This window comes from Mirounga leonina, unplaced genomic scaffold, assembly GCF_011800145.1.
Source record: "Mirounga leonina isolate KUSES-001 unplaced genomic scaffold, KU_Mleo_1.0 Mir_114, whole genome shotgun sequence".
NCBI lineage: Eukaryota > Metazoa > Chordata > Mammalia > Carnivora > Phocidae > Mirounga > Mirounga leonina.
The window spans coordinates 46829190-46852103 of record NW_023270265.1 but is presented as its reverse complement, the minus strand read 5'-3'; the positions used below and the strand labels follow the sequence as shown (position 1 = coordinate 46852103).

Below are 22914 nucleotides of genomic sequence, written 5' to 3'. Positions count from 1 at the left end.
CAGTTAAGTAGGATATTAAGTCTTAGTGAGGTTAGCAAAACTGACTCCATTTTGGACCTGTTTCTTTTTCACAGTCCCTTACAAACAGCAGTCCCCAAATGTAGTGGTGCTTAGGCGGGCACCTCAGGAAGGGGGTGCATCTGACTCTGGCGTTGGTGGGCAGAGAGGGAGGCGAGCCCCCTCGGTCCACGCCTGGGTTTGCGAACCTCCACTCAGGACCAAAGACGAGCTAAGGAAGTGGAGGCCAGGAGTAGTAGAGAGGGTGGCCTCCCGCCGCCTAGAGGCGCCCACCCACGCGTCCGCTCTGCCCGTGCCTCGACTCTATGGTGGTCCCAACGGCCCTCCGGGGCGCGGAGCGGGATGAACTCGGGCGCCGGCGGTAGCGGCTGCAGCGGCGGCGGCGGTGACGGGGACGGCACTGGGGCCGCGGAGCGGTCCCGAAGGGGCAGTCCCGGAGAGGATGGCTTCGCCCCGTCGGCGCTGGGGACCCGAGAGCAGTGAGTGTGGCATCGGGCAGGGAGCGTGAGCAGCACCGCCCGGGCTGGGCCCCGGGGAGGGGATAGGAAGGGGGAAAGGGCCCCGGAAGATGGGGACGACCTTGGGGGCGTGACGCGAGGAAGCTAAGAGGGGACTGACGGGCTGGAATCCCGAGGCTGGAATAAGAGGGAGTCGACGTGTAAAGGGCTCGTGAGGTGCGGAACGGGCTCAAGCTCTCGGGGAGGCCTTGTGGGGGTCTTGAACCAGAGGGGCAGGCTTGGGGAAGGGGCGAGGGGGTGGGGTCGACGTAGGGCTGGTGGGCAAGGGGACATGGGAGCTGGAAGGGGTGGGAGTAAAGGATGACCTGAGGAGCGAGCGAGGAGAAAGTGATCTCACCTTAGATCGATGTTCAGTAATTATGAACGAATTAACAGACGGGTGAACGAATGACAGGGAATAGGTAAGGACGAGAGGTGAGTTGGAGGACTGAGAGGGAGCAGCGATTCTAGAGAGGTGAAGTAGGAAGAGAAGGCACATGATGGGGAGGGGAAACTACTTACAAGGAGTAAACCCTAAACTTTAAGGCAAAGCTTGTGTTGGTTGAGTTCCCTTGCGAGTAACCACTGTATTGGCAGGAAATCTTTGTGTCTGCACGTTTTAGACTGAAATGTGCTGTAACAACACCATGCCTGTACAGTGAAAGTTTGGACTTTGGGATTGAGGGATCCTTGGACACATACTTGTTTGTGTTGTTTTTTAAGCTAAAATATATAGTATTTTTGTGTGTCAGGTATTGTACTTAGTGCTTTACATGTGTAAACTTATTCCGCTTATCTGTCTTTCGTTCTTTTAACATAAGGAGGTTAAGAGATTGATCTACGTGCACTTACTGAAAATACTGATAATGTTTTAAACTTGTCCTAAAAACCTACAATGTGTTAGACACATATTTAAATCGTAATTCAGTTTGATTCAAGAATCTTGCTTTGCATTTGATTATATAGTTGGGATGCTGTCTATGAGAGAGAGCTGCAAACTTTTCAAGAATATGGAGATACAGGAGAAATCTGGTGAGTTAGAAAAAAATAGTGGAATTATGATTCAGAAGAGTGAGTGAGTGTGTGTGTGTCTTTTAAGTGGTTACCCCCAAAGAAAGACAACCTGAAAGTCTTGGGAACCTTGGACTGATTCTGGCTTTAGCGGGTAGATTTAAAGAATCTCTCTCTTCTCTCTCTTTTAATGGTCCAGACTTAAATTTGATGAGAATACAGGTATCCCCTGCTTTTTGAAAATCCACATTACGCCTCTTGGCTTTTATGAAAGACTTACAGTAGTACCTGTTTTTGCTAACTAAAAGAAATCCGAAGATTTTCGCTTGTACAAAGAAAGGTGAAAAGCAAAAATAGCGTTCACGGTTTGTTTTTCAGGGAGCCATTAGGGAGGCAGCGCAACCCCTAGCAGCAAGAGTGGTGCTCCCAGGCTCCTTCCCTGGGGAACTACACTCAGCATCCCAGCATAAGGCTGCCATAGCTTTGAACAGTGTCTGTGAGCGTTTGTGCTTTATCTTGATTTATTTTGTGCCTCTGTTAGCAAGATGTGTCTTGCGGTATCACGTGTAAGAGAGGTTATTTTGGGGGCCTGGGAATGCTCAGAAAATTTCACCACATAAATTACTGGTCATTGCTTCTTCGCTTTGTGCCATTTTGCCTTAGGAAAGATTTCATAGCAATGCTCTGCTTGCAGTTAGTGGGGGAAACCTGTATTAGGAAGTTGCTGTCATCCTGTGATCGTCCTTTTTCAATAAGCAATAAAATTTTGAGCCATCAACATATACAAGTGTTAATGCTGATGTAGTGGAACATTAATAAGTAACGCTGACCTTATCTGTTCTGTTCTATTCTTGGGGGCATTCTCTCCTAAATAATAGTAGAGGTGAAGCTTAAGCAGTCACAGATGCTACTTCTTTCTTTCAAAAAAGGCTTAATTGAGCATATTGAATAAGCTGCTTAAATGGAATATAGTTGTAATCTTTGCTCTATATTCCTCTGGTATTTGATTAACGGATTCTCTGTTTCTAATAGGTTTGGAGAAGAGAGTATGAATCGGCTAATAAGGTGGATGCAAAAACGCAAGATTCCATTGGATGCTTCAGTGCTTGATATTGGAACTGGAAATGGTGTTTTCTTGGTTGAACTTGTTGGTACTTTTAGTATTCATGTATTAAAGCCAAATTTTGAAATGAAATTTTAAAAAAATCTTGGAAGTGAGGATACTAACCGTGTTAATCTAAAGTAGAAGAGCAAAAAAAAAAGTAGTAGAGCAATTGTACCACTTACTTTCAGAAGTCACGTAGTCTAAAAGGGAGGCTGCATGGATTGTGAGAAAGCATTAAATGAGAAGCCAGGGGATCTGAGTCCTAGTCTTGGCCCTTTGGGCCACTTAATTCCTCTGGGGGTAGTGTAGGTTCTTTCCTAAAGCTTTCGACAAGATGATCTTAATTGGTTTCTTTAGCTCAAAACTCTGGAAATGTGTGTGTATGAAAGAAAGATGACCTTTTTACACTTCTGGTAGGACATGAATACCTTACCTTAGGTGAGCGTATGATTTGAAGAGAGTGTTTTGTCTGTGGAACTGAGTTTTGGCACAGGTTCTACTGACTACACCATCACCGTTGTGTACCTGTTGTGTGCTCATTGCTGTGACATGTATGTACTATGGAGAAAAGTAAACACTTAGGCTTCCTTGTGGAAGGCTTTACTGACTTAATTTATAAGGATATATATATAATGGTGAAATTTATTGAGTGGCTTCCACGTGCCAAGCGGAAAACGTAGACCTTGTGCTTGAATTGTTCTAATATAATAGAGGATGGACAGACATATAAACAATTAACACAGTGGGTTGATATGTGCAATAATAGATCACTGAGTATAGGAAAGAGAGCCGTTAACTTTGGGCAACAGAGATAGGAAGGGTCTTGGAGGAGCTAATATCCAAGTTGGGTGGAAATTGCAGGGGCAGGGTGTGGTGAGTGTGGGTGGGGTGTAAAGAGGGAGAGAATTTCAAGCAGTGGAAACAATATTTAAAGGCTTGGGGGGTGCCTGGCTGGCTTAGTTGGTGGAGTGTGTGACTGTTGATCTCGGAGTTGTGAGTTCAAGCCCCATGTTGAGTGTGGAGATTGCTAGGAAAAAAAAAAGTTGACGTGAAGGTTCGAAGCAGCATAGCACACACTGGGCCTGTAAATAATTTGGTAAGTTAGCATATAAAGTGTATATGTGGGATGGTCAGAGGTGAGGATGAAGTTAAAGGTAGGAGCCGTATCATATGCCATGCCTAACAGGTTAGATTTTACTTTTAGGCTATGGGAGGCCATTAAAATGTTTTAAGCAGTGGAGTATGATTAGAAAAATTTTTGGTAAATGTTTTTGAAACTTAAGGTATAACATATATATGTTAAAGTGCACAAATCGAAAGCATGTGGCTCAGTGAATTTTCACAAAGTGAACACACCTGTGGTCACCTATGAACTATCACCCTGGTCAAGAAGTAAAAAATACTACAGACTCTAGAATACTCCCCTGAACTCCCTAGCAGTCCTTTCTAAATTACTCTTTCCTTGCTTTCTAAAGGTAACCACTAATGGCAAGGAGTTTTAACATTAGAGATTAATTTGCCTGTTTTTGAATGTATAAATGGAGGACTCCAGTATGTATTCTTTCTAGTGTGTTCTCCACTTTCTGTGAGATTCACTCAAGTTGTGTGTAGTAGTAACACATTCATTTTCATTGCTGTATAAGATTTAATTCTACTCAGCTTTATTCATTCTCTTGTTTACCTGTGGATTCTTTTGGATTTTAGTAGTTTATTTGTAGAGGCTAATGATTTATCCTTTGAGACTAATAGTTTAAGTAGAGTCTTTCAGATTTTTTACATATACAGTTGAGTCTTGAACAACACGGGTTTGAACTATGCAGGCCCACTTATTTGTGGAATTTTTTTTCTTTTTTTAAAGATTTTTTTTTTATTTATTTGACAGAGAGAGACACAGCGGGAGAGGGAACACAAGCAGGGGGAGTGGGAGAGGGAGAAGCAGGCTTCCCGCGGAGCAGGGAGCCGGATGCGGGGCTCGATCCCAGGACCCTGAGATCATGACCTGAGCCGAAGGCAGACGCTTAATGACTGAGCCACCCAGGTGCCCCTGTGGAATTTTTTTCAATAAATATATGTATGTATAGTACTGTAAATGTATTTTCCTTGTGATTTTCTTAATATTTTCCTTTCTCTTTATTGTGAGAATACAATATGTGATACACATAACGTACAAAATACATGTTAATTGGTTGTTATGTTATCAGTAAGGTTTCCAGTCAACAATAGGCTATGGGGTGCCTGGGTAGGTCAGTCGGTTAGGCGTCTAACGTTTGATTTTGGCTCAGGTCATGATCTCAGGGTTGTGAGATTGAGCACCATGTTGTGCTCCGTGCTGAGCATGGAGCCTGCTTAAGATTCTTCCTCTCCCTCTGCCCCTTCCTCCCGCTCACGAGGATGCTCTCTCCCTCTCGCTCTAAAAAAACAAAACAAAACCAACCTCCCACCCCAAAATCCCAATAGACTATTAGCAAAGTTTTGTGGAAATCAAAAGTTAAATGCAAATTTTTGACTGCAAGGGGTGTCAGCACTCCTAATTCCTGTGTTATTCAATGGTTAACTGTATAATTATGTAGACTGTGAATAATGGCAGTTTTCTTTCTTCCTTTCCAATCTTTTATAACTTTTCTCCTCTTATTACGCTGTCTAGGACTTCTAGTAGAAAGTTGAAAAGAAGTGGTAACAGAAGACATCCTTGTCTTTTTCCCCCTTTCCAGAGATTACTTTGAAAGTTTCACTGTTAGGTATGATCTTAGCTTGTAAATTTGTTTTGTAGATCACTCGGTATCAGACTAAAGTTTCTTTCTATTCCTCCTTTGCTGAAAGCAAGTGTGTTTCTTATAAATCTTGTTATTTATCAAATATTTTTCCTGTTATTGAGATAATCATATGAACTTTCTTCTTTAGCCTGTTCGTGTTGATGAATTACATTGATCATTTTCAAATGTTAATTGCATTTCTGGAATGAATTCCAACTTAAATACATCATTGGATTTAGTTTGTTAATATTTTGTTTAGGATTTTTGCAACTCAGCCCATGAGAAAGACTGTCTCAGTAATTTAACTTTTTTGTAGTGTTCTTGTCGAGTTTTAGTATCAGGTTATGCTGGCATCATTAAATAAGAATCTATTTTTTGAAAGAGTTTATTAATGATTAGTGTTTCTTTCTTAAATGTTTGGTAGAATTCACTGGTGAAGCCACCTACATGTGGAGTCTTTTAAGGGAAGTTACTTTCTTTTTTAATGTGTACTTACTAAATGGAGTATGATTTACATATAAAAAAATGGTCATTAAGTATATAGCTTTTACAAAATGAACACCTTTGTGTAACTCACCAAACTGATCGAGAAATCAAAAATTGTTAGCATCATAGAAGAAGCCCCTTTGTGCACTCCCTTCACCCCCATTTCCCTTCTAAAGTTAACCACTATTCTGATGTCTATCATCATATGTTAGGCTGTTTTTTGGTGTTAGCTGTGCTGGTTTCTCACTGTGGTTTTATTTATTTGTTTGTCAGAATGAGCGAGCACGAGCAGGGGGAGTAGCAGGCAGAGGGAGAAGCAGACTCCCTGCTGAGCAAGGAGCCCGATGTGGGGCTCAGTCCCACAACTCTAAGATCATGACCTGAGCTGAAGGCAGATGCTTAACCAACTGAGCCACGCAGGCTCCCAGATCTATGATTATTTTGGAGTTAATTTTTCTGTAAGGTATGAGATACTGGTTGAGGTTCTTTTTTTTTTTTTTTGTCATATGAATGTTGAATTGTTTCCACCATATTTTGAAAAGATTATTCTTTGTCCATTACATTGAGTTTTACCTGTTTTCTTTTTTTAGTAAGTTTTTTTTAAAGATTTTATTTATTTTTGTGAGAGAGAGAGAAAGAGAGTGCAAGCTAGTGAGCATGAGTGGTGGGGAGGAGAAGGGGGAGAAGCAGACTCCCCTTTGAGCAGGGAGCCTGATGTGGGACTCGATCCCAGGACCCTGGGATCATAACCTGAGCAAAGGCAGACGCTTAACTGACAACCACCCAGGCGCCCTACCTGTTTTTGATATGATTTGAATGATGTTATGGTTATGCACGTTATTTATTTTTGATCTTCTGCTGAACATGGATTTGTGAAGTTCCCTCTTTTCAGAGATTGCTTTCAGTATTTCACTGTTAGGTGAAGCAGTAGGTTGCTTCATTTCAGTGTGATAGAGTATTATACTATATGAAAATACTACAGGTTATTTAATTATGCAGTCGTTCCCTCATTTATGCATTTGTTCTCCTGTTGATGGACATTTGGGCTGTTTCCAGTACTGGAATATTACCAATACTGCCAAACAATTTTCCAAAATGGTGGTACTAGTTTATACTCCTACTGGCAGTGTGTGAGAAGTCCATCCTTGCCAACACCTTGTCTTGTCGGTTTATACAATTTCAGTGACTCTGGTAGGTGGGTAGTGATATCTCATGGTTTTATTATTTCCTGATGACTAAAAATGTAGAACATATTTTCATATGCATTTTGGCTATTCTTTTTTGTGAAGTGCATGTCCAGGTTTTTGCCTATGTTTTTCTTACTGATTTGTAGGAGTTCTTTATATATTTTGGGTATATGACCTTTGTATCACAAATACTTTAATGCATGACTTGCCTTTTCACTTTTATAATAGCATCTTTTGATGAATAAAAGTTCTTTAATTTTACTAAAGCTTAATATATCATTTAAAAAATTGTTGGTGCTTTTGAATATTCTATATTAAACCTTGCCTGCCCAGAGTTACAAAGATATTTTCCTTTGTGCTCTTCTAGAAGCTGTATTGTTTTCTTCACATTTAGGTTCTGATGAATTGTTGTGAATGTTGTGAGGTAAAGTTTGAGGTTTATTTTTTCCCTTATGACTGTCCACTTAACCCAGCACCATTTGTTGAAATGTCCATTCTTTCCCCCACTGCACTTCTGTCATGAGCCAAGTAGTGGTGTGTGTTTGGGTCTGTGTCTGGATCCTTTGTTCTATTCCTTTGGGTCTGTTTGCTTATCCTTATGCCAGTATCTTGCTGTCCTGATTACTGTGGCTTTATGTCTTCATACTGTTTTTTTTTTTTAATTTTTTAAAGATTTTATTTATTAGAGAGAGAGAACGAGCACAAGCAGGGGGAGCAGCAGAGGGAGAGGGAGAAGCAGGCTCCCCGCTGAACAGGGAGCCTGATGCAGTGCTCGATTCCAGGGCCCTGGGATCATGACCTGAGCCCAAGGCAGACGTTCAACGACTGAGCCACCCAGGTGCCCCTTCATATTCTGTTGATGTAAATTCTCCAACATTGGTCTCTTTTCCATTGTTGTCTTGGCTGTTGTTAGTTAGCTTTTTCCATATTTATCTAAATTTTAGAATAATCTTACTTCTTTTCAGGAAAAAAAATACCCTGGCATTTTGATCAGGAATTTACAGATTAATTCAGGGAGGATGCATATTTATTTAAATTTCATTTATTTATTTTAAGATTTTATTAATTATTTGACAGAGAGAGAGACAGCGAGAGAGGGAACAAAAGCAGGGGGCAGTAGGGGAGGGAGAAGCAGACTCCCCACTGAGCAGGGAGCCGGATGTGGGGTTCGATCCCAGGACCCTGGGATCATGACCTGAGCCGAAGGCAGATGCTTAACGACTGAGCCACCCAGGTGCCCTTTATTTAAATTTTAGACTCATCACTTTTCAGGGAAAAAAATCCTAGGATTTTGATTTGGATTGCCTTGAATTTGAGGAGGATTTAGGTCTTTACAATATTGAGTCTCTGAATCCATGAACGTGATAATGTTCCATTTATTTAGTTCTTTATATTCTTTCAGTAATATTTTGTAGTTTTCTCTGTAGAGATCTTATTTATCTTTTCTTAGATTGGTCTCTAGATGTTTGTTGTTGTTGCAGTAGTTACTGTTATGCTTTTAAAATTTTATTTTCCAGGGGTGTCTGGGTGACTCGGTTAAATGTCTGACTCTTGCTTTCCGCTTAGGTCATGATCTTGGAGTCGTGGGTTTGGGTTCAGCACTCAGCGTGGTGTCTGCTGAGGATTATCTCCCTCCCCTTCTGCCCCTCCCCCTCTGCCCCTTCCCCAGCTTGTACTCTCTCTGAATGAATAAGTAAGTTTTTTTCTAAAGATTTTATTTATTTGACACAGAGAGAGAACACAAGCAGGGGGGCAACAGACAGAAGGAGAAGCAGCCCCCCCATCCCCCTGCTGAGCAGGGAGCTTGATGTGGGGCTCCATCCCAGTACACTGGGATCATGACCTGAGCCAAAGGCAGACGCTTAACCAACTGAGTCACCCAGGCACCCCTAAATAAATAAAATCTTAAAAAAAATACTATTTTTTAATAGTTCATTGCGAGTAAATAAAAGTACAACAGATTTCTCTATTAATCTTGTATCCAGTAATTCAGATATTAATTCTAATAGTTTATTTATAAATTCTTTTGGATTTATAATGTAATGTCATGTAGTTTTATTTTTTCAATTTCAGCTTTGATGTTTGTTGAAATGCTGTGTACTCTTGAATACAGTGTTGAATAGAAATTATGAAGGCAGATAGCCTTGTAACACTGCCTAGTATAAGAGGAAGGCTTCTGCTATTTCACCATTACATATGATGTTAGTTCCAGGTTTTTATAGTCTTTTTTTTTTTTTTTCAAAGATTTTATTTATTTATTTGACAGAGAGACACAGCGAGAGAGGGAACACAAGCAGGGGGAGTGGGAGAGGGAGAAGCAGGCTTCCCGCCGAGCAGGGAGCCCGATGCGGGGCTGGATCCCAGGACCCTGGGATCATGACCCGAGCCGAAGGCAGACGCGACTCAGCCACCCAGGTGCCCCTATAGATAGTCTTTATCAGATTAGGGTGTTCCTTTATATTCCTAATGTAAGTTTTTAATCATGAATGGGTGTTGATTAGCTGCTTTCTTTGATAGTCATTGAGATGATTAGATGATTTTTCTTCTTGATTTTATTAATGTTGAATTGATTGTTTTGGGGATAGGGTGTCTTTATTTTTTTTAATTGACATTTTTATTAAAAAAATTTTAGGAATTGATTTTTTTTTAATTTTTTTTTTTTTTTTTTTAAGTAAGCTCTACACCCATTGTGGGGCCTGAACTCTCGATCTGGAGATCAAGAGTTGCATGCTCTACTGACTGAACCATTCACGTGCCCCTGATTGTTCACTATTAAACTTCCATTCCTAAAGAAAACCAAGTTTGATTGCTGTGTATTATCCTTTTCATATATTATTGGATTTCATTTGGTAGTATTTATTTTGTTTATGATTTATATAGTTTCATGAGAGAGATTAGCCGGTAATATTCTTACGTGAAATTTTCATGTAAGGTTTTTGTATCAAGGTTATGCTGGCCTCAGAACAAGATGGGAAATCTCTCTCCTTTTATTCTTCGGGAGAATTTGTAACTGGCTTTGTTTCTTCCTTAAACATTCAGAAGAATTATTGGTGACATCCTCTGGAATGTGGGGTTTTTTTTTTTTAATAGATTTTATTTATTTATTTATTTGAAGAGAGAGACACAGCGAGAGAGGGAACACAAGCAGGGGGAGTGCAGAGGGAGAAGCAGGCTTCCCGCCAAGCAGGGAGCCCGATGCGGGGCTGGATCCCAGGACCCTGGGATCATGACCTGAGCCGAAGGCAGACGCCCAACGACTGAGCCACCCAGGCGCCCCCGGAATGTGGGGTTTTTTTTTGGTAGAGCAAGAGTATTGTGTTTTTCAAGAAATTTATCAATCTTTCTAAATGTTAAAATTTTATTAGCATCAAGTTATTCATAATTTGCTCTTAAATTTAAAAAATTTACATATTGTAAAATTGACTTTTTTGCATGATTTTAATACATGTACAAATTGATGTAATCACCTTTACAGTCAGGATACAGAATAGTTGCATCCTATGTAACCATACTTTTTTCCCTGGTAGCCACTGATCTGTTCTCCATCACTAGTTTTATGTTTTTGAGATGTCCTATAAAATGGAATCATGCAGTATTATAATCTTTTGAGATTGCCTTCTTTTGCTCAACATAATGCTTTTGAGATTCATCCACATTTTTGTGTGTATCAGTAGTCATTCCTTTTTATTTCTGAAATATATCTGCTGTATGGATATATTGCATGCAGTTTGTTTATCCACTTACTTGATGAAGGGCATATGAGTTGTTGCTAGTTTTTGGCAATTATGAAGAAGCTGCTATAAACATTTGTGTAAACATTTTGGTGTGAACATGTTTAATTTCTCTAATGTAAATATATGTTTAATTTTATTAGAAACTGCCAAGCCATTTTTCTGCCTGGTTGTACTATTTTGCATTCACATTTCACATACATGAACAAGGTATGATAGTTCCAGTTGGTCTGTATCTTTGCTGACACTTGGAATTGTCCATATTTGCTCTTTTAGCCATTCTAATATGTGTATAATGGCATCTAATGATGGTTTTCATTTGTAGTTCTCTGATGGCTGATTATGTTGAACATATTTTCATGTACTTATTTACTCGCTATCTTTGTATCTTGTTTGGTCAAATTTCTGTCCAAGTCTTTTGCTCATTTTTGGATTGAATTGTTTGTTTTCTTACTGTCGAATTTTGTGAGTTCTTTGTATATTCTGAATACAAGTCTCCTCTGAAACATGATTGTAAATGTTTTCTAGCTTCTCTTCAGTCTGGCTTTTCTCTTTTTATTCTCTTAAGAGATGAAAAGTAAAAGTCTAAAATTTTGATAAAGTTCCAGTTTATCGAGTTATTTATTTATATTTTTTCTTTTAAGTATCTCTACGTGGGGCTCGAATTCACGACTTGCTTCTTCCACCAACTGAGCCAGCCAGGCACCCCTAATTTTTTTTTTAAATGTATCCTGTTTTTGGTGTCCTGTCTAATAAGTCTTTGCCTAATCTACTTTTTCTCCTTTTTCCCTAAAAATTTTTATAGTTTTAATTTTTTATCATGATCTTTTTTGAATTAATTTTTGTATAAGATATGAGGTTCAAGATTCTTTTTTTTTGCATATAGATGTCCCTTTGTTTTATTCAAAAAAATTTTTTTTGAAGATTTTATTTATTAGAGAGCTCACACAAGATGGGGGAGGGTCAGAGGGAGAAGCAGACTCTGCTGAGAGGGGAGCTCGATGTGGTGCTTGATCCTTGGACTCTGGGATCATGAGCTGAGCCGAAGGCAGATGCTTAACTGACTGAGCCACCCAGGTGCCCCAATGTCCCTTTGTTTTAATACCATTTGTTAAAAAGACTGCCCTTCCTTCATTGAACTGTCTTTCACTTTTGCCAAAAATCAGTTGGCCATATCTTTGTATATCTATTTCTGGACTCTGTTTCATTGATGTGTCTATCCCTTTGTAACTCCACATTGTCTTGATTAATGTAGCTTTTTAGTAAACCTTAAAAGTTGAATAGTGTGATTCTGCCAATTTTTTACTTTTTTCAAATGTTTTGGCTATTCCAATTCTGTTGCCTTTCCAAATAAATTTGAAAATCAATTTGTATTTATCTACAAAAGAATCCATGCTGAAAATTTGGTTGGGATTGAACTAAATCTGTAATTTGAGGAGAATTGACACCTTTACTATCTAGAGTCTTCCAATCCATGAACATGGTATATCTCTTCATTTATTTAGGTCTTCCTTGATTTCTTTCATCTGCATTTTTTCATTTTCAGCATATAGATCTTGTACATATTTTTATACTTGTATCAATATATATTTTTGGAGTATTTTAAATGGTATTGCTTTTTGAAATTCAGTTTCTAATTGTTTATTGCTAGGAATATGTTGATTTTTCTGTATTGAGCTTGTACTCTGTAACCTTGCACTTATTAGTTCTAGGAGTTTTTTGGTGGGTTTTCTGGGATTTTCTATGTAGACAATCATTGTTTATGAATAGAGGCAGTTTTAGCTCTTCCTTTTTAATTTGTATGCCTTTTATTTCTTTTTCTTGCCTAATTACACTAGATATGGCTTTCAATACAATGTTAACTAGGAGTGGTAACAGCAGGACATTCCTGCCTTGTTCCAGTCTTAGTTTTCCAATCTACGTGTGCATTTCACCATTAAGGATGTGTTGGCTTTAAAAAAAGGGGGTGTGTGTGTGTTAGCTGTAGGATGTTTTTTTAGATGTCCTTTATCACGTTGATGAGATTGCTTCTTATTTCTAGAATAGATGTTGAATTTTGTTGACTTTCTTATAGTCCTCTTACGGGTATTTATTTCATTTGAGTGAGTTTGTAATTTTTGAGGTATTGGTCCAGTAATATATAAACAGAATTAGACACTATGACCAGATGGGGCTTATTCTGAGAATGTAGTGCCAGTTCATTATATGAAAATCATATAAGCTATCATATTGACAGTCTAAAAAAGAAAAACCTCATGATTATACTCATCAATGAGAAACAACTTTTTTTATATCACTCTTCTTTCTTTTGGGAGTCTGGAAATAGCAAGTTAGAACTTTTCATATTGGGCGCCTGGGTGGCTCAGTTGGTTAAGTGACTGTCTTCAGCTCAGGTCATGATCCTGGAGTCCCGGGATCGAGTCCCGCATCGGGCTCCCTGCTCGGCAGGGAGTCTGCTTCTCCCTCTGACCCTCCTCCCTCTCATGCTCTCTGTCTCTCATTCTGTCTCAAATAAATAAATAAAATCTTAAAAAAAAAAAAGGACTTTTCATATTGTTCCACAGGTCTGTGAGGCTCTCTTCATTTTTTTCCTCCATTTTTGTCTGTTGATCAGATTTGATAGGTCTTCAAGGTCACAGACTTTTTTTCCTCTTATTTCTATTCTGCTATCAAGTCTACATGTTGCAGTTGGTTGATAGTCTCTTAAGGCTTTTTTTCTCCCTACAGCTTTTCCTTACTTTGGGATATTTTTGTTGTAAAAGGTAGTTTATTAGTCCCAAATGATTTTCCACAGTGTGGATTTTCTAATTGTACTTCTATCATTTAAAATGTTTTCCGCACCCTGTATTTTTTGTAGGTTGGGAGTTAGATCTAGAATAAGGTTCAGTAAACTACAGTTTGAGGGTCAAATCTGGCCTTTCTCTGTTTTTAAAAATATTGATTGAAATGTAGCCACACTCATTCATATACATATTGTCTGTACCTGTATATGTGCTGTGGTGGTAGAGCTGAGTCGTTGTGGCAGAGACTGTGTGGCTGGGAAAGCCTAAAATATTTATGCCCTGTTCCTTTATTGTTTGTTTGTTTATTTATTATTTATTTATTAATTATGAGTAAAGTGATAGAAATTTATTAAGCAAGGAAGCAGAAAAAAAAACCTCTCGGGAGTGAGAGGGGTCCCAAAGCCTAAAATATTTATGCCCTGTTCCTTTATTATTTATTTATTTATTTATTAGTTATTTATTTATTATGAGTAAAATGATAGAACTTTATTAAGGACACAGAAAAAAAAATCTCTCGGGAGTGAAAGGGGTCCCAACAGGGTTGCCCTGCCCTGTTCCTTTAAAGTAAAATTTTGATAATCTCTGATTCAGGCTTTTACAAATTCAGTTTGCTTTTTTATTTATTTATTTATTTATTTATTTATTTATTTTTTATTTTATTTTTATTTTTATTTTTTTTTAAAGATTTTATTTATTTATTTGAGAGAGAGAGAATGAGAGACAGAGAGCATGAGAGGGAGGAGGGTCAGAGGGAGAAGCAGACTCCCTGCCGAGCAGGGAGCCCGATGCGGGACTCGATCCCGGGACTCCAGGATCATGACCTGAGCCGAAGGCAGTCGCCCAACCAACTGAGCCACCCAGGCGCCCGCTTTTTTTTTTTTTAATGAACTTAATAGATGGTCATTTATATTTGCCTCTGTGGCACATAATGTTTTATTGTCTGTATTTTTGTGATGTTAATAGTCATTGCTTATATTCAGGGCTTTTTAAATGATTCACCTACATTTTTGATGGATTTTTTTTTTTTGCTGGGCATATAATTTTAGATGGCTGTTTTTCCTTCACTGTTTTCTGGCTTCCATTCTTTATGACTTATTGTCAGCTCTCAGTCTAATTGTTAGTCTTTGAAGGTAATTTGTTGTTCCTGTATATCTCCCTACCCTCCACTACGTGGATGCTTTTGAGGTTTTCCTGTTTTTATCAGATACACTATACTGGTTTTCTTTTCTTTTTCAATCTTCTTTAGGTTTATATTGCTTCTTCAGTCTGTGGCTTGGGGTCCTTCACTGGTGTTAGAAAATTCTCACCCATATGCCATTTTCTCTTCTGCCCTGTTCTCATTTCTTCTCCTCCTCAGATTCCTATTATATATTTTTTAGATCTTCTACTCCATTACATTTTTTTAATGTTCTTTCCTGTTTTTAATTGTCTGTGCCTTTTGTTCTGTGCCTAATAGTGTTTTCTTTTGACCTTTCTTCCAATTCACTAATTTTGTTTCTTTGTTTAATCTACTGTCAAGCCCACCCTTGAATCTGTTTAATTATTGTTTTTTTTCATTTCTGTTATTCGTTTGGTTCTTTGTTACAGTTTTCATTTCTCAGAATTCTCCATGAACTGTTATTTATTTCAGTTGTTTTAAAATTGGTTTCTGATTATTATTTTATTTGGGTCTCCTGTGGTCTTTTCTAATGTCAGTTCTTCCCCCTTGTTTTCTGGTCATTTGTTGTTTCCTTGAATGTCTGCTTATTTTTTACTAAGTGCCAGAAACCAAATGTGAAAAATATTGCAGATAGTTTGAGGTTTTGAATGATTGTTCTAGAAACCTAAAACATCTATATATGATTTTTTAAGTTCTGTTGTAAGAATAAATAGAAATAGGAGAAGAGGGAACTGGTAAGAGTCAATTAATAGAATTATCCTGGCTTCCTGATAGAGCAGGAATTTAGAGAAACTGGGAGAAAATGAAGATCTCAAAGAGTATGGAGTGAGACACCTACAAGAGTTGGAGGTTGGCATCAAAGTGGGGATGTTAGACCTTGAGATTAAAATAAAAATAAAGGGAACAAAATTCTATGGAATATAATCGGTGTGTTACTAGAGTTTAGAATTAGTCACATAGTGAAAAGTCAAGGGAGTCTTAATGGGAAGGTGTAGATGTAGGTGTAGGCGTAGGTTAAGTTTTGAAGGAAATAAATTGAGTAAATAGTGAAGAGCAGGAAGAGAATTTCAGGCTACACTGTAATTTTCAACTGCTTTTCTTCTTCACATTTCCTTGGAAATTACTTTAGCCTAATTGTTCTAAAAATGTTTGGCATAGTGTTAGGGGGTAGAGGTGAGGACCAGAAGCCATCATACTTTTTCCACAGGTTCCATACACTCTGGGTGGGTTCATATGACTAGTAAATAGCCGGAACTATAGCTTTAGTCTCAAAACTCTTAATGTCCTATGCGCCTTAATTCTTTGGGGATGTTAATACCTGCCCAACCTATCTCACATAGTTTTTTTGTGAGCATTTCAAAAATAAAATTACTATACAAATGTAACGTGGTTAATAATCACATGGCTGGTGAAAAATTATGGTTTGTAATTACACTGAAGGAAAATTTTTCAAGAACTTACTACGTATGCATTTCATTTATTCATATAACTTAATTGTGCTAAGTAAAATTTGTGACAGATTTATGTGTGAATTAGAGCATGTCAACATCAGAAGTTAATGTTACATTTTTCTGCTTGAGGGCAAAAATATTATACATACATTCTCATTATCTTTGAGAGAATGAATTTTCTTTTGAAATAGAAATCAAATACTACAAAAGCAAATGAATTGTCACTTGATATAAATTCGAACTCTTAGTTTCTATTTAGATTCTGCAATAAAATTAAAACTGTAGATTATTGGATAGTATATGTCACTTGATCTATTAAATAAATAGAACAGTCCCAGTGCTAAAGGGATGTTATAATTCATAAGCAAAGCAGTATGTTAAAACCTTATTTTAAACTGAAGTATAAAATTGTTTCTCTGTCTCTAGGCAAAATTTGGTTTCTCTAATATTACTGGAATTGATTACTCTCCTTCTGCAATACAGCTTTCTGGAAGTATTATAGAGAAAGAGGGTTTATCTAACATTAAGTTGAAGGTAACTATTATATTACTATTAATTTTTTTATAATAAAAGTTATAAAGTTTAAGCATTTCTAAAGTATATTTGCTAACAATATCTTTTGAACTTATAAATTAAGGATTAATTATAATCCAAATTGAAACATTTTTAAGTAACTTAAAATTTTCAGTCTAGTCAACATGGGGAAGCTATTTTCTCCTCTTCTTTGTGTGCAAATGTGTTCATTCTCTCATGTTTGCGAACACTCACAAATACTAGCTAATGACTTTGGATTAACTAGGTCAAAAAGTTGTAAATACGTAAAGTGATGTAGTGCCACCAAAGATTACTTAGTTTACATTTGTGTCCTATGATCCATAAGGAGATGATGACTCTTGGATTTAATATCTAGCCCAGACTTGTCTGAGCTCTAGAATGATTTAAAAACTGCATATTTTACAGTTCTGCCTGGATAACGATAGTCTCTCATTTAGTCTGAAAGGAAACTCTTAGTTTCTCTATAAACCTGCTTTACCATAGTCTTTCCCATTCACCTGTTGTACTAACCTAAAACCCAAGGAGTCATCCTTGATTCTTCTCTTTTCTTTAAGTCCTATGCCTCATTCTGTTGGTTTTATCTTCAGAGTGTATCAGGCGTGTGATCATTCCTTGCTGTTTCCAATGTGCCCTCCTAAGTCCAAGCTGCCATCATTTCTTGCCTCCCATGGCTGCAGTGGCCTTACTTGGCCTCTCCATTTCTCCTCTTGCCACCCACTGTTTGTTACCACAGGGCAAGCAGAGTGATCACTGCCTTGCTCACAAGCCTCCAAGGGCTTCCCCGTTGCATTGAGAATGGAATCTGAATGCCGACCCCACCTTAGAAAGCCCCTCATTTCTCAACTGTTTTCCTCTTTATTACCAGTATTCCAGTCACACTGGGTTGCTTTCTGCTCTGGAAACATGTCTAGCCTGTCCTTTTCCAGTTTTTATATCTGCTGCTCTCTGTCTCGAATATTCTTGCCCCAGATCTGAGCTTGTTTGGATCAGTCTTGTCAGTCAGATCTGTGGTCAAATATCACCTCCTAGACCTTTCCTGACTACCTTTTCCAAAATATTTCTCTTCCCAGTCACTCACTGTCTTTATTATTCTGTTTTTATTGTCTTCATAGCACTTCATCTAAAATTATTTGTTTAACTTATTTATTTGTTGTCTCTCCCTTTAGAAAATATAAGATATATTCTCATACAGGGACACTTTCTTTTTTGTTTACTCTTATATTCTCAGTGACTGAAAAGTCCCTGCATATAATAGATGTTCATGACATACTTGTTGAATAAGTGAGTACTTTGATACAGGCGTTTCAGATAGGAACTTCTCTAAACTTAGCTCTTAAGAATGGTAGTCATCTTTTGTTTCAGGTATAATGAATACTTCGGTGTGAGGGAAGAGGGAAAAAACCCATGTTCTCTCCACCAATCTTAGTTTTAATGATTTTGAAATGAAGCCCGTGAAAGTTAGCTATAAAGTTGAAAATATGTTTATTATATGTAAAATGCCATCATAATTAAGTGGTCTTTTTATGTATCATCTTTTACAGATTGTCACTTAAATTCAGGAGAGATTGTGTGTTAATTGTTCTCATAAAAACATTGATTTTTAATATAGGTAGAAGACTTTTTGAATCTTTCCACAAAGCTGTCTGGATTTCATATTTGTATTGACAAAGGGACTTTTGATGCCATAAGCCTTAATCCTGACAATGCGATTGAGAAGAGGAAGCAGTATGTGAAGTCCCTCTCTGGGGCGTTGAACGTGAAAGGCTTTTTTCTAATAACCTCGTGTAATTGGACCAAGGAAGAGTTGCTAGATGAATTCAGTGAAGGTAAATGGCTGTATGTTGTTAATGTGTGCTTACCTCAGGTTTCATATACTTAAATGGGTTTTTTTTGTCCCGTGGCGTTAGTGTTTTACTGTTCCGTTTGTGGGAGTTGCCTGTTTTTCTTCTCTTTTAACTATATATGCAAAGGACAAAGAAATAATAGCCAGAGATCCAGAGTCCTTTCTAAAATTTTCCAAGAAATCCTGGCAGTTAGGTACTAACATTTATGAGCCTATAAAAGTTAAGTTCTTCATTTAAGCTATGTAATCTCTTATTTAGAGACTCAAACAGAAAGCACGTATATTGTGCTTCTGACTTTAGTGTACTGATATACTGGTGATCAGTAATGATAGTATTCAGTAATATGCAAATGGAAGTAGTATTTTAAAAAATCTTACGTGAGAGTTTTAATTCTATAGATGTTTTCTGGGTCTTGAAAATGGTCATTTAGGTATTTAGGATTTACCTTCTTTTTAGTGTATATAGAACAATTATTCCTAACATTGCACAGAAACAAAAAGTAGGGACTTTGTAGTAGAAATAGTCCCTATTAATTCTTGAGGAAATATCTACCTTTTTTCAAGGTTTTGGTGCCAAGACAGGATCCTTTCTGGCCCCATTAGGAAAGTATAATTAGTGCTGTATCTACTACATGGGGATCTTGTGAGAATTGAGAATCTGTAATCTATACACAAATATTTTGAGTTCTTTGGCAGACTGTTCCTTGCATGTTTTAAGGAATATTTTACCTGCCAATTTGTTCATGCAGTGCACAGGCATTTCTGGGAAAGTACCTTGAGAATCCAGGACTAGTATTTGCTTGTTTTTTTCACAGACTCTTTTTTAGATTAGCATGAAGTTTTTTTTTAAAGAAATGGGAGGAATTTTTAGGATGGAGTATTGATAAATGATATGGTCTAAATTTTTGTTAAATTTTGAACTTCAGTTGCCACAAGCTGATGGGAAATGAATTTATAACTATATTGCATGCACTTTATCTTTGTTTTCTTTTTGGTAATAAGGGAATAGGCAGTAGGAGGGAGAACACTTAACACATGTCCTTTTGTGTGCATTCAGTGACTTTTCGGCAGGTTATATAATGTAAAACTCGAAGTATTTGAGGCTTGGAATGTGAGCTTGTGGTTTCATTACTATTGCCTCTGGAAAACAAGAATTACATGTGATTTATTGTCTTGTATTTCATGCCATTAATTTTACTATCTTCCATGTTAAATTTGTTTCCTTTAGAACTGTTGAGGCCCTGTATCCATAGTCTTTCCTTCTTCCTGAAGCTTGACAGTTTTAATAAATGCTCGAAGTTAACACTGTGTAGGGCAAGGTTCTTTCCCGGTTTTTAAATACAGGTGTTCTCTTTTACCCTTGGAACCACCAGACAAAAACATATTTGTCTGTCTTTGATAATGAGGAACAGACTTTAGCCTGGTAAAGAGTGCTTAAAATTGTGTCTGTGTCTGAGAACTACTTTATGTTCAGTTTTAGAGTTTAATACAGAATTTAAGCAAAATGTTACAACAGGAAATGTTAAATACATACAATTGAAGACATTCTTTAGGCATGTGTCTCTGAGAATATGGTGTTTGGGGTTGGATATAAAACACTAACAGAATACTTGCATCACTGCCCGGGGGCTTGTCAGTGGCTTCTCACGATTGGCTTCCATGGTCCCTTTGGTGTAGGGTGAAGCTTGCTTCACTGGTCTTTTAAGGTTCTTTGCTGCTTTCCTTATTGAAACATAAAACTGTTGAAATAAATCTTGCATTTTTCCTTTATAGCCCTATTTATATAAACATTTTGTGTTGTCATTTGCCAGATTACTTGAATCATTTGCCAGATAGTGGGATGTTCTAATTTGATGTCCAAGGAATTGGACTTTCTTAAAACTACTGAATTAAAAACAACTCCAGAAAACGTATTTTACTGCGGAAATAATCCAGATTCGTTATGAAAAAGATTGAAAAATGTCAATAACCCCAACAAAGATAATTTATTACTTATCACTGGAATACAACCACTTTTAAAATTTTGGTGTATTATTTATTAAAATATAAGCACTTAATTCTGTAGGGTTGGTCCAAGGAGTTAAAAGATTAGTCCTGGAAAATTCACACAGACAGTTCCATTTTCTCTTGAACATTTTTATTAAGTACTTTAAGCATGTGTAAAAATTTCAGAAAACAGGTAGGGTTTGTACCCATGTACCCACAGTGGCTCCATTTTCCAGCATTAAGATATATCCTGTTATTTAAAATCCCTCTTTGGAAAAGTTTTCTTACGATCAGTTTTAATGAGCATTTTAATTTATAGCTATTTGCTAAGATTTGGTGAAGTTTGATTAAGAATATGAATTAGAATGCACAATGAAACAGTATAAAAGACCAGTTGATACAGTAATATATATTCTTTTATATTTTTTCTTTTTATAAGAGTTATTTCAGCTGAAGCCCAAGGCATAGAAGCATAGAGAATGCAGACACCCCCACCTCCCAGGGAAAAAAATCTGCCCTTCAAACTAATAGTCCCATCACTGAGGGAAACCATGGTTAACTTCCCAGCCTTGCTTGTCTTAGTTTTTAAAAACAAAATAATAAAATGTTAACTTTCCATTTTATTTTATAGTTCAGGAAAATGCCGTGTTATCTTATTTTGATCTTTACAAAATCACTGCGAGGTAGGTAGGGGCGTTGGTAGGTGTAACCTCCTTGCATAGAACCTGAGGGTCCTGGCAGCATATCTTTCACCTAGTAAGTGGTAGAGCTGGAACTTGAACCCAGGACTCTTGAATCCACATTAATTTTTAAATCACGCTGTGCTGCTTTGAAAGTTACTACTTCCTTTTCTTCCCAGATCCTTCGTTAGTTCAGTCTGGGTCTTGATCTTTGGTTACAAACTCTTTTTTGTTGTGGTAAAATATATATAAGGTAAGATTTACCATTTAACCATTTTATTTATTTTTATTTTTATTTTTTTAAAGATTTTATTTATTTATTTGACAGAGAGAGGCAGTGAGAGAGGGAACACAAGCAGTGGGAGTGGGAGAGGGAGAAGCAGGCTTCCCGCGGAGCAGGGAGCCCGATGCGGGGCTCGATCCCTGGACCCTGGGACCATGACCTGAGCCGAAGGCAGACGCTTAACGACTGAGCCACCCAGGCGCCCCCCATTTAACCATTTTAAAACGTACAGTTCTGTGACATTTAGTACGTTTCCATTGTTGTTCAGCTGCGGCCACCATCCATCTCCAGGACTTTTTCATCTACAAATTCATTTTTATTTCCACATTGTCTGACTCTTCTGTATTAAGTACTTTTATACGTGGTGTGGATCGAGTTACTACATATAAGGCCCTCAGAACAGTGCCTGGTTCCTGGTAAGACCTCAGCGCATGATAGCTGCTACCTGCAAGCGAGGTGGTGCAGCAGGCTGAGGGGTGTAAGGGATCGTAGACAGAAAGTGGGGGAAGGAGGGATGGAAGGAAAGCCTCTTTTCTGCAATTTGATTTTGGGCTTGTCTGTTCCGTGTTCAATTTAAAGTGTTAGTGGGTATGCACACTCTGTGCACATACAATAGATCTGAAAAATTATCAAGTGAAATTCAGTCACAGCTTAATAAAGTTTTATAAAAGGTTTGCAAGTACATTGTTCGTACAGATTTCCCTTAACTGTGGGATTCAGTCCCTATTAAAAGTATTTTAATCTTGTCTAACAGGATTTCAACTTTTCGAAGAGCTGCCAACACCCACGTTCAGCTTTGGAGGCAGATCTGGAAACAGTGTAACAGCATTGGTTTTCCAGAAAACGTGAGACTTTTCACTGGACAAATTCAGTTAGCTTTGTTAAGAAGCTCCACATCAAAGTTAACCTGACACAGAAATGCAAGTGCAAATAAATGCTTAGTAAGTACACAGGATGCACATGTTGAATAGATGTAATGGGTTGGTAAGAATATGAACATGTGAGTGGTTGAGTTTTAGAGACCAACCAAGAATCATTTTAAAGTTTTCTTTTGTATTTGAAATGTAAATATTTTTCTCTTCGATTAAAAAAAATTTCCTGTAACTGCTAAACAGTCAAAAACTTTAAAGCAGTAATTGAATTTATAGAAAGCATGTATTCTTGGTTTTTGTACTTTGGTAAAGTTGAATGGAATATAGCTGCTCGTTAAGATTTGACGAAACTACTCCAGGGCCAGAATAATAAACACCAACTTTCTTAGTGTTTTATTAGACTGTCTATGAAACATAATAAGTATAATATTTTGGGTTGAATGGTGGTTCTTTAAAAAAAAAAAAAATTTAATACCTGAGGAAAATCCCCTAGTTTTCATGTGTATAATCAAAC

The 22914-nt window shown here is 37.5% G+C and overlaps 2 protein-coding genes across 3 annotated transcripts in view; both read left to right on the top strand.

Annotated features, from left to right (window-relative positions):
* Nucleotides 1-339: 339 nt before the first annotated feature.
* EEF1AKMT2 (EEF1A lysine methyltransferase 2) lies at nt 340-22893 on the top strand. 2 transcript variants are annotated; one of them, XM_034985779.1, is made up of 6 exons: nt 340-497; nt 1482-1547; nt 2559-2673; nt 16608-16715; nt 18346-18562; nt 22283-22893. In XM_034985779.1, the coding sequence occupies exons 1-6, from the start codon at nt 361-363 to the stop codon at nt 22375-22377; spliced, it is 738 nt and encodes a 245-aa protein (XP_034841670.1). In that variant the 5' UTR covers nt 340-360; the 3' UTR covers nt 22378-22893. The 2 variants fall into 2 exon arrangements, with proteins under 2 accessions (XP_034841670.1, XP_034841678.1); XM_034985787.1 differs by having other exon boundaries at nt 369-497; nt 2559-2677.
* FAM53B (family with sequence similarity 53 member B) overlaps nt 22401-22914 on the top strand; it is a 116322-nt gene continuing 115808 nt past the window's right edge. The window contains exon 1 of the mRNA XM_034985753.1: nt 22401-22469. The gene's annotated coding sequence lies outside the window, so the exon portion shown is untranslated. The remainder of the gene's footprint in view (nt 22470-22914) is intronic.

Coding starts and splice junctions, on each gene's coding strand:
- EEF1AKMT2 (XM_034985779.1), top strand. CDS start 361: ATGAACTCGGGCGCCGGCGGTAGCGGCTGCAGCGGCGGCGGCGGTGAC. Junction 1,548..2,558: donor GGAGATACAGGAGAAATCTG/GTGAGTTAGAAA, acceptor TGTTTCTAATAG/GTTTGGAGAAGAGAGTATGA. Junction 18,563..22,282: donor GCTAGATGAATTCAGTGAAG/GTAAATGGCTGT, acceptor CTTGTCTAACAG/GATTTCAACTTTTCGAAGAG.